The 12223-nt window shown below is 41.6% G+C and overlaps 1 protein-coding gene across 1 annotated transcript in view; it reads right to left on the bottom strand.

The window, feature by feature from the left end:
* The window catches only part of MXI1 (MAX interactor 1, dimerization protein), a 90551-nt gene extending 78763 nt beyond the window's left edge, over positions 1 to 11788 (bottom strand). The window contains exon 1 of the mRNA XM_054035117.1: positions 11506 to 11788. Coding sequence (XP_053891092.1) covers positions 11506 to 11734 — 229 coding nt within the window. The 5' untranslated portion in view covers positions 11735 to 11788. The remainder of the gene's footprint in view (positions 1 to 11505) is intronic.
* Between the last annotated feature and the right edge of the window lie 435 nt (positions 11789 to 12223).

A 12223-nucleotide genomic window follows, 5' to 3' on the forward strand; every position in this document is an offset into this window, starting at 1 on the left:
TTTGAGAAGTATGCAAGCTGTGTTACAGCAGCATTTGAAGAGTATTTCAGCTGTCATCTCAAGTCTCTACCGTGGGTAGGGTCAGTCTGCAAAATGCCAGATATGTACAAGATGGAGACAAATGTGGGTGGGAAATGAATGACAAGAGGCAGCTTCCTTGAGAGGGTTGGGGCTGCTTGATGTCATATACATTGATACCAACTAAAAATCCAAAGTCAAATTAAAATGTAGTCAAGCAATACAGATGCAGAGCTGGGGAGGGGAAGAGGAAAGGGTATTTTAGGGGACAGTGAGATCATTTAATTTAGTGGCTCAGGATGCTCTATAAGTACAGTTTTCTAGTTATAAGTGCTTGCTGCTTGGCATCTCCTCTGGCAGCTGTGATTCACTTTCATTGTGTTCTGCAGCTTCACCCTTTAGAAAGGTTTTTTTTTTTACAATTTATTAAATGGCACTTCGGCAGCCCTCCATTTCCAGCCTTAATAATGGATTTGTTCATCTCCCTGATGGCCTTTCCCTCCTCCTTTGCAACAATTTAAATCCAAGAAGAAATCTGCAGTGCAGGAATCAGTTAATATTTACATCTGAAATGCTGCCTTACTATTTTAATCAAGTAGAATAGATATAGTTTATAGTAATAATACTTAATACTTTGACTTTGCACCTTCCATGAGGGAATCTCTTAGTGCTTTACACTAAGTAATTAATGAAGCTTCAAAAGATCCCATGGCTTTAGTTTTTTTCTCCCCATTTTACAGATGGGTAAATGGAGGCACGGAAGGGTTACATGATTTATTCAAGGTCACACACTCAGCCAGTAGTGGAATCAGGAATAAAACTCATGAACCTTGATACCCGATCCCTGGCTCTAACCACTAGACCCCAGGCCCTAAAAAATACAGTACTTTGCAAACCTGAAATAAATCTTAAACATGGGCTATTATTTTTTTGGTTAAAATCAATTGATGTTCCATCCCTGCCCTGAATATTTTTTTAGTTTATTAACCCCTTCTCTCCCCATAGTTATTGCAATCTCCAGAAAGACCACAGAAATGGCAACATTATATATGTACATCTCTCATTTGTCATAGCTGACATACAACAACTATTCCTTTGTATTTTAACAATACATATTCTGCAGGGGTAAAGGGGTAATATTTGGAGCTCCTAACAATCCTCTGCAATTTTTAATCCTGCCTTTGAAGCATTATATTAGAACCAGCACCCTTGTGACCAAGGAGGAGTGGACAGGATCCAGAAGGGTCACCAGTGATCAATAGGGCTTGAACACAAAATGTTTGAAGGGCTTAAGTCTGTAGCACTTACAGCTCTTGGTGGCCTGCGGAACAAGAGGCCAGGAGGACTAACATCCAATTCTCCTGCATGCCAATGAGGATCATAACTACAAAGTCACCACTCTTTTATTGATAGCTGTGAACACTACATAAGGCAGAATTTATCTCACCTGACTGGAGAACTTTCCAAGCACAGCCTGCCACCTGCACCCCTCTAGTTGTTGCAGTACATTCAATAAAGGACTTACGGTGCCCTTAAAATATGGTTTGTGTTTCCACTCTTGAACGTTCTCTTGCAAGGCATGACACAAACACCTTCACCTATACTAGATCTTTTTGAACTCCCTCTCAGAAGAGGATTGAGTCTCCTCTGAGTTACACTACTTGTGATACTCTGTGCCTCCAACAGGCTGCAGTTGTAAAGAGGTAAAAAAACAACGCTGTTGGACCTAAACATGAAATCTAATTCTGTACATCTTGACTGGAAAAGGCAGAAAGGCTCAGCTCCTCAAAGGTTGATTTCTGTGGAAGTTAGGAGCCTAAATACCTTTGAGGATCCAGGCCAAAGTGTCACTAGGACATCTCACAGCAGGTCAGTAAGTAAACCCCCAAAGCCAGATATGCTTTTCAGCTGCCACTTTCAGGTAGATTGGAGAAGGATGCTTTGCTTTCAGACTTGCACTCCTCCACAGGTTATTCTAATCCAAGTTGAGTCCATGACTCACCTCATGACTTTGGTCAAGTCACTTGATTGACTTGTGCCTTGATTGATCCAACTGCCAAAGCTAGGTAAGAGCAGGATCTTGCTTAAAAAAAGGATGTTATATCCAAGAAGAGAAAGCTTAATGTAAGATGCAAGGAAGCTAACCTCTCTGAATATGAGTAAATAGGCATTTCGTTAGAGGTTCTCAAAATGCTTTACCATTGAGAAGTATGATCAATTTGCAGTGGTCTTCTTGGGTTAGGATTTTACCTTTGAGTGCCCTGTTGTATTTCTCCCGCTGTAGCCTCCTCGTGAACTTTGTTACAAGGCCCAGGCAGAGTGAGGCACAGTAATCCAACCTGGAGGTGACCAATGTATAAATCACTGTGGCCAGATCAAAATCTGGGAGGAATGGATGGAGACTCCTTGCTAGCTGGCTGGAAGAAGAGCTCTATATTACTCAATTGACTATACTGCTTTAAGTTCTAAGACCACATTCACTGCCCTTGATCCATATGTAAAGCTCTCATTGATTCAATGGGAGTTGTGCTCACAGGGAAGTTAAAAATTCTGTCTTTGCTAAGTGCAGCTTGGCAATACATATTTGCATTGTTACCTCTGTATGATAAAAAGAGTAACAGCCAGTGGGAGGAGTTGCATTAAAAAGATGATGTTGATTCACCTTCAAGGATCAATTTTCCTCTATCTTAGAAATTACTGTTCAATAGCTAGGGACAATTCTAAGGTCACTCGTTAGCCATTCCCAGCATGCAAGGTCAGTAAACATAGCTAGCAACTGCAAGCCAGGCTTATAGTAAGTTGTAGTTATTTTCTGCCAGAGGATAAAGTCAACCGTCCCATGAATGAATACCTCTGCTAGGCATCCAAACAAGGATATTAGTGTCCCAAAAAAGTATTCAGTTGCACTCAAGCCTTTGAAAAGAAGCTAGGCAACGGGTAGCCATTTGTGTAATAAGCATAGTGCATACTGTGTTCTGTACCTATTACATCTGTGGAAATTACATCAAATGAGGTCATTGCATGCTTGTGCGACTGCTATCGCCATCAGGAGGAGTCCCATGTGTACATGCTAGTGCAGAGCTGGGCCCATGTTGTTGAACACAGATCATTTTAATTCACTCTACGTCCTTCTAACGGTCTTTTTATTCCACAATCTGGAGCAGTTATTGCCTCGATCCTTCAGCCACTTTTGGGTGCTGCAATTTATTTCCAGTTGTCATTGTCTTTAACGTAGAGTTCCAGAGAGTTTACAATATGCTAACAGGATTGCCCTCAGAGACCTTTGATTTCTGAAAATAGCCATTGGCATTTTTCACAGGACGTTTCTGCCTCTTTCAAACCAGGATTAACTTTCTAGGAACAGGTCATCTTGAAACCCATACCAGGATGTGTTGGTCCTGAGTTTTTGGTGGTGGTGTAGCAAGAACTATGCCAAACAGCCAGTCAGCAGTGCGACTCATTTCCCGAAGCCCAGTTGGAAAAATAACAGCTCAATTATATTCACTAGTTCAAATACAGTGCTTTAAATGGATAAACAGATCTTTCTAATGAAGCAATAGCACATACTGACGTGGCTGCCTCATGCACATTGTTTTGTGGAGAGTTAAGATCTCTGATAAGGTAAAGTGAATTTAACCACTGTAAGGGATTTTAATGCTGGTGACAGGTGCTAGACTGTGGAGCTCTCTGGTTAGCCCCAGGACACGTGCAGCTCAGGTAGTGGTGATGCCAACATCTCTATACTGCTCAATGGACACCTCATCTCTGACCTGGAAGGATCATCAGTAGGAATAAACAGGCAGTACAGTCTCCATGTGGCCCATTTGATCCTTGATTCCTCTGCTATTAATCACAACCATGGTGATGGTGTCTGGGATTATAAACATGTCTAGGGGGAACTGCAGAAAAAACATCAACTCATTTCTCATAGGCCACTAAACTGCTAGCATACTACCAACCTGCCCTACAGGTGAAAGGCTCCATACCCTTGAATTATTAATCCCCTGTGAAGAAAGTTTGTGAGTGTTTTAAATCCATGTAATGATTAGTTAAGCACCAATTAGCTTGGTATGTCAGGCAGGGAACATATGTTGACAGAGAAGAATAGCTGGCAAACTTGATCTTGCTACTGCTGAGGTCATCTTCCTGGCTCGCGTTCTGAGTATGCTACCCTCTATTAAACTCCCTCCATTGGCTTCCCTTCGTCCACTGCAAATGCAAACTTCTTGTCCTTGTCTTATTACTTTCAAAGCCCTTCACAATTTAGTGCCTCTCTTATCTGCCCTGTTATCTTATTGTGAGGTTAACTCCTGCCCTTCACTCTGCCCATGATGCCAGCCTCCATCACCTGCCTCTCCACCTCTCCCACAAGCACCATCACGCTTTCTCCCCTTCCACATGAGGAAAATTCCCAGCAAAATCCATAAAGCCACCACCTTACCCTCCTTCATGCACTCCTCAAAATGCACCTCTGCAATAACGCATAGAGAAAACTGCCACCTGATAACAGCTAGGTAGGTGGGTGAGTTGTGATTACTGCTCCTGACTGGCTAAGAATTCCTATTATTTTTTGTTATCCCATCTCCTTCATTCACTATGGTCTGTTTGTTTGTCTCATCCATCTGCTATGCCTAATCTTTTAGTGGGTGGGCTCTTTTGGGCAGGGACTGTCACTCTATATGTTTGTATAGCACCTAGCACAATGGGGCTATGGCCTAGTTGTCCTTTAGAGGCTAGCATAATATAACCATTCAATAATAACTGGTCAAAAAGAGTGGGAGAGGTCCAGTGACATCAGCATAATGCAGGGAAGGGGAGACATGTTGATGTTCATTACCTTGAATTTTGCTGCAATATCCATCATTAGCATCACAGTTTCTGCACTTTTCACCTATGCTATTGCAGTTTGGTGTGTATAGGCTGTGAAGATACATGAGCAGACATCACTGATGCCTTTGTCAGCTGGTCAGCAAAGGGTGCACAGAGTAATAGTTCCTGCTTTGGCAGGCTAAGAGCATAGTATCATTTTGGTACAATAATCTGAGTTGAGACCATAAATCCTTGTCCAATAAGACTGAGAATATACTTTTAGATACATCTCTTCCCGCTACACCCCTTCTTTAGTATACTAGGGCCTGTAATGCTGAGAGTTCATCTCCTAATTCAGGTAGCCTTTTTCTTTGTTTGAGAGCAACACACTAACTGCACAATCCAGCTGTATTATGACAGTCGTATTTTGAACTGCAAATAGAATACAGCACAAGGTTGTTGCAGTTCTTGAATAATGAACCATTTGTTGAAAGGGAGTTTAGACCTGAAATTTAAGAAGTTTTTTGCAAAACCTACTACTAGTAGTAGAAATATTTTCATGATTATTAATATTTTGGCACATTTAAATGAAAACAGAGAGTTTTTTTCCTTTGGTTGTTGGTTTGTGTTTGTTTTTTGTCTGGATATAAATATTCCCCATCAGGTTTCCTCCAACCTAAGTCCTCCAGTTTTGTGTCAAGCTGGCACTTGAGAGAGTGAAACTGACCTGTCCATTTTCATGTTCCCAGCTGAGTGAAATGCAGAAACTAAACAAGGAAATTGATACGAATTACAAAAATTTGTGTGTGGGGGGGGGGGGGATAAAAACAAACAAAAAAACCACCCTAACAACTAGGTGTTATGAGCCACAAGAGTAAGGAAATCTCTGTTTTAAAAATATGTAATTTTGACAGTGTCCCTTTAAGACAGATCCTGGGTTTTTTATTATTTTTAAAAAAGCAGCAGTAGTAGATTTGACTCCCATAATAGTCATTGTCAGGGTTTTTTACATAAGGAAATTGTAAGGTACCGTGTAGGTTTTCTCTACTCGATATCTAGATTGTTTATATATTCAGCTGTTTTGTCATTTTTAGAGACATATTGCAAAATAATTATTGACATGTAAAGAAATAAGTGATTTTAGCTATTTAAAATATGACTATGCACTTTGTTCTTTCATTTAGTATGAGCAAAACCATATTTTAGCACTTAGAAGCTGCAGCTTTCAATTAATGCCCCCTGTGGCTTTGATAGAAAGGCAGCTTCTCTGAAACATGATCACTTTCTTTTGCAGCTTGTATGGCTAAAACTGTGCCTACTAAACAATGGCATCCTAGATTAAAAACTGCATGGCAAATGTGCAGCTGCTCAATGACAGCGACCACTAATAAGAGCAGTCTTCTCAACGAAGATATACGGTAATTAATTTGTATAGTGCCATTCACAAGCATTGTAATGGGCTTCACAAAATGAAAACAAACAGAAAGCACAGCAGATTTCGTAAAGGGGGGGGACACTTTAGTTTTGATTCTTAAAGTGATGATCATGTCCAGGTGCACCACTTGAGTGGAGGCGGGCAACTTTAACCATTATTCCAAGGGCTACTTAGACACCCAAAACCGGTAGTTTTTTTGCCGAAAACTTAGAAATTAACTGACAGGAGCACTGTATCTAATTCCTATGTAAGGAAAGGAAAATATATACAAACACCAGTTAAAGCCGTATTTTAAATTCATATGTAAGTTTAGAACAATCAGGAGATAATATAGCAAGATATTCCCAAGCCTTGAGATATCTGTAGTAATGCTCCAAAACTATCAGAAACCTAAGTTTGATACTTTGTACATTATCTTTAGTAGAGATAAAAATAAATAAAATCTGCTTACTTTCTGTAACAGACACACTCTGTGTTACTGCCATTATATACTCCATTTTAACCAACTGTTTTTCATTCCACTAAAAACATCTTTACTTAATTTTAACGTAAGTGATTAAGTTTTTTTCCTCTTTTATTAAGAATGGAAAATTTATTTATTATTTTGGCATGTATTCTTACCAATCCCAGTCATGTATGTGACTCACTAACATTTGATTCCATCATTACTATTAGTATCAGGCTTGGAAACATATTTATTTTTGCATGAATTTTAAGTTATTTTCCAGATATAACTACATCTACAATTTGAAAATAAGCAACCGTCTCCACACAGTGTCTAAAGTTATGTGTTTACTAGCTAATTTTTTAAAATTGGCACTGCTAAGGTGATTACAAGCTAAATTTACATTTTAGAAGGATACTATTATTTGATTGTACCACCATTTTAAATAATAAATAACAAAGCACAATATGGTAATAAAAGTAATAATAATAATTACTCCATCCAGGACAGGTTAGGCATTTTAGAACTCACTATTCAAATAATTGAATTTAAACATGATAGAAATAAAATTATGAAATCCACAGACTAGTTAGAAAAATAACAGTACTGTAATCCTTAACGAACTTTGAAAGAATACAGTCACAGAGAATAAATTGCATTGTGCATTTCGACAGGTAGTATCAAGTAACAATAGCAACGTGTGTGTGTGTTGGGTGCGTGTTAGAGATACTGTGTATGTGAAAGAGAGTGGGGGGGATGTGTGAAGATTGTGTACGTGTCTGATTGTGTCTGCGCACTGTCTCTTTAAGCTGAGTTCTCAGGAGCCTCAAGGCTTGTTCAGTACAGCAGCCCCCCCAACACCCATTCCTGAGCCCCAGGCACCAACCAGCACAGATAGGCTCCCTTTCCCCCCACCCCAGCGGAGACTGGGTACGGGGAGGGGGACACCGACGCTACACAGCAGATCAGGAGGCAGGCTCCTGGTCAGAGCAGCTTTGCTGGCGGCGGGGAGTTGCTGCAGACGGCACGCAGGAGGGCGGAGGGGAGGAGCAGCATCTTCCCTCTTACTGCAAACTTCACCCAAATGTGGTAGGAAATTCAGGGGGAGGGTGGGGCAGGTGCCCCCTCCGCCCTCCCTAAATGGCGCTCCTGCTCATGTTTGACAAGACAGAGGAAAAGAATCCCACCAGCTGGATGCTCTATTTTTCTCTCTCTGCAAAAAATCATAAACTAGTTCACTCTCCCCTCCCCCTAAAACACATTCAACGGAAGTACAAGAGCATCGTGCGTTTGAGGAAGAAGAACTATTTGCACACACACACGGTGCATACACATGATTCGTTGCACAAGCAGCATAAAAGGACGCAGGCCAGCTGTACCACAAAAGGCATTTCGTCACCTGTTTTGTACTAACATAAAGGCCCAAGTAGATCTTGACGGTCCTAACCCGCTGCACAGAACAGGATGGGGCTGGGATACACCTCGGCAGGCACCCATCATTCCCTTGTGATAACAAAGCCAACTTTAACCTCGTTATCTCCACACTGATATATACCTGCCCCTGGAGATTTCCATTACTTGCATCTGAAGAAGTGAGGTTCTTACCCACGAAAGCTTATGCTCCCAGTACTTCTGTTAGTCTCAAAGGTGCCACAGGACCCTGTTGCTTTTTACAGATTCAGACTAACATGGCTACCCCTCTGATACGTAACTTTAACTTAGTGAGCAGTACCGTGTCCAGCATTGTCCCTGCCACTTTAAGCAGCGACTGTGCCATCTGACTACAACTCCCAGCAAAAACCACAAGGAGTCCGGTGGCACCTTATGCCCCAAAAAAGTCTTGAAGGTGGCACCGGACTCCTTGTTGGTTTTGTGGAGACAGACTAACGCAGCTATCCCCCATACTCCACTCCCAGCAAGTACCCTGCTCTGCCACTGGTGCCACCCCCTAAGCTCCAGGCTCAGCAACGCGTGACGTCAGGGAGGACACAGGCGCTCCCCATTGGCAGAAAGGCCAGCCTGAACCACGCCTGCTAAGTGCGGTCATGTCCAGTCAGATGAGAGGAGTTTGTCTCCATGTGGAAACCATGTGGCTCCTATTGGGAGGAGGAGCCTAGGATCAACTGATGAGGGGAGCAGGCTGTGTGATACAGGCAGGGAGACAGAAAGTGCACCTGGAGCGGCAGCCGCAGCAGGATGGATTGTGGCCTCAAAATAAACTTTGGAAAGGGTAGGACAAGAAAGGACACAGTCAAGTAGTTGAGGCCCAATATTTATGTCTTTTTAAAAAATAATAAACCCTCCAGCTTAGAAAAAAATATACACATATGTTTCAATGACCCTAGACTTCGGTGTAGATGAAAACATTTCCCTGGGAGCCTTGCAACCCCAAACATTTGCTGCACTGGGCTAGTGCATCAGGAACAAGTGGTGAAACTGGCCAGCCTCATTTAATGTCCAGCTTGAGCATAGAGTGAACCAACCGCAGAAAAAAGTGTAAAGGAAACAATTCGCTCTCTTTTCATCGTCTGAGGCATTATTGACACACAAAGGGTAGTTGCTTTGGGTTTTCTTAAATCATATGTACTGATTGCAGTTGTAAATACAGAGAGGATGTTTGTGTGTTTTTTTTTAAAAATACTAATTCGATAATGTCCCCTTTAAAAAAAATGGCTCCTGACTGTTTTAAAAAAGTATTTTTTGCAAACTGTTAGCCGCATATTAGGATGTTAAGCAAGCCATTTCCCCATAGCATGCAGAATACATTTAATTCTTTAATGCAGGCTTTATCTGCAGAGATACCTTCTCCCCCCTCCAGAGAGATGTTCGAGATGGAGGTGGGATTTTCTGGCTGCAGTTTAACATTTAATATTTCAAATGCATAATACTAGATAATTCCTACAGCCCTTCAAGAGATGCACCAGATCTCTCAGCAGACAGCGGCTGTAACAATATTTTGCATGGTATCATGCCAGAGAGAGAGACAGAGACCGGAGAAGGAATATCATCAGAGGGAATTCTGTCGCTTCAATTGTATCTCAAATCCATATTTCTGGATCCTAGCTGCACAAATGTATTGATCCTTCTTCAGTCTGTGCCTCTCCCATTATGCTTTGACAGTCATAACAAAATGAAGAAAGAGGAATAATTAAAACAGGGTCAAAAATAAGTGTCTGGGTGGATATTTAGTGTGTGTTGTAGAGAACTGCATGCAATTTCCCCTGATTCAAAGACTGGGAGGGCAGGTCTGATCCAGTTATTCTAGTTACTTGCACTACCACCTGCGCTAATGAAATGAGGTGACCAATAAAGTGATTAACCTCGCTCTAGCCAAGTCCTTTATAGCGACAACAACCTCGCACGTTTTTCTGCTGGCTACCTGGCTAGTTTTGCTTCTTGCCTACGTGACTGTCCCCATGCGTAGGGAAGAGAGAAAGGAAAACAAGGACGTGTCGCTCAGTTAACTACACTATCCTTCCCCACTTTGGTGACTCCCCTAAACTGGGGAAATGGCCCTGGATCAATATAAGACCCCTTGTTTTGGGAGCCGAAACTGCTTTTGTATGCACCTCCCCTCCCCCCTCTAAGAACTACTTCCATTGATGCCAAGGCATTAGCTAACATTGATTCCATTGATTGATTCCAGCATCAAGCTTCCATTGATTCCAAGGTATTACCCCTCTTCTTAAAAAGCCCTATTACACCATCCTTTTAGGAAACAATTCTCTATTTACACACACACTTCCCCCATTTCACTATAAAAGAGACTGCGATCAACAAAGGCTTGGCTGATTTAATTGCGATTGAAACATAAAAAGATCATTTTCCGGGGGGACACTATCTAAGGATTATTTCCCAAAACCAAACAATTCCCCCCCTTAAATACAGATCAACAACTTAATTCGGAAGGGAGCTAAGGTTTGGATTAGGGGTTTGTTTTTTTATTGCGGAGGCTGACACGGTGCATCTGATCATTTTTTTTCTTCCTTCGCTGACCTTCAGTGTTGTGAGGCTAGATTAAACACCAGCCAGGCTATTTATTTCCTGCTGTTATTGTCTATTAGTTGTGCTCAGCGACGTTACAAACGTGTGAATCGTTCTGGATTATTTATTTTTTGCTGACGAGTACACTACCCAAGGTGCTGGCGGTGGAAATCCCTTACTACATATAATTACCTCCCCCCCCCCCCCATTAATTTGTTATTCGGTTCAGACTGCTTTAAAAAATCTGGAAAAAGAAAATAAAAACATTCGCTTAGCTTTAGGGGAGAGTTGAAATATGCACAAGATATTTAATTAAGCTCTCGAACTGTTTATAATTTGGCTCCCTGCTTGATCACAAAGTTTGCTTCAAACTGGACCCCCCTGTTCAAAGCCTAGTTTAGTCCATTTTTGATGCATTTTACACTTGTCTTTGTATTTATCGGACTATGGTTGGGATGAAAACATGCTTCTCTCGATATATACACACATAATATTGTGGGCCAGTGTTCTTGGGTATCTTAAAAAACAACTGAAAAAAAACCGAACAACCAAATCAACTTTAGCCTAAGCACATGATTTTAAATGAAGAAACTCGGTGCATTTTTAAATGGTTGCCCCCCCCCCGCCCCCCTCCGAATATCACTGTCTGGTTGTCATGAAACTAACAGTTAGTCTCGTCTGGCAGTCAGAGCTCAAGGAGCTCTCTCTCTCTTTGTTACATCTTCATACGCATTTTCTGTTGTCATCAAACATTCCTGCCTTTTTCCTCTTTACAGAAAAACAGAAGGGGGGAGGGAACCAAACCAAAACTTACTTTTATTCTCCTTCTCGATTTTCTCCAAGTAGCTGGCTGCTTCTAGCAAGATCTGCACATTTTGCAGGAAAGTGTTGATCTTTTCCATGGAGTCCCCACTACTGTTGAAAATGTCACTGAATGGGCACCTGGACATATCTGCTGCTGGCATTTCTTGCTGCTGACCTAAAGGGTCCAAAACATCACCCTCGCATTTCAGTTCTTTCCTCGGCCGGCCACGTTTCCCCATTGCTTTGGAAATTCAAACTTTACAGTTTAAAGCTCTTTCCCCGACTTCTCTTGTTCCTCTGCCCTTGTTGCAGTTTGTGTGTGTGTGTGTGTGTGAGAGAGAGAGATTGAATGAATCAAGGGACCTCCTGACTTTGAGACTCCGCTGTGGTCCTAGTGCTAGTTGAGTTCTAAACAACAAAGGGGAATGGAAAGGGTGACTTGGTTTTATTTTAATTTAAACTGCTCTTCACTCGCCGTTTAAGTTCATGGAAATTTTCCCTTGGCAGATAGTAAGTACATCATCAGGCCCTGTAAATTCAGGCTAGACTACACAATGTTAATCCTGCTTCCAATCAAAACAGCTATTTTTGGGGGCGTGGGGGAGATGTTGGGATGGAGTGAATTTAGAATAGCTTGTAGTTTGACTATGGAAGATTAAAAACTACTGCCTCATCCTTTTTCTCAATCCTACATATTCTGGGTTCACTTTTCAACTGCAAAGTTGTTT

The sequence above is a fragment of the Malaclemys terrapin genome, chromosome 7, assembly GCF_027887155.1.
Source record: "Malaclemys terrapin pileata isolate rMalTer1 chromosome 7, rMalTer1.hap1, whole genome shotgun sequence".
NCBI lineage: Eukaryota > Metazoa > Chordata > Testudines > Emydidae > Malaclemys > Malaclemys terrapin.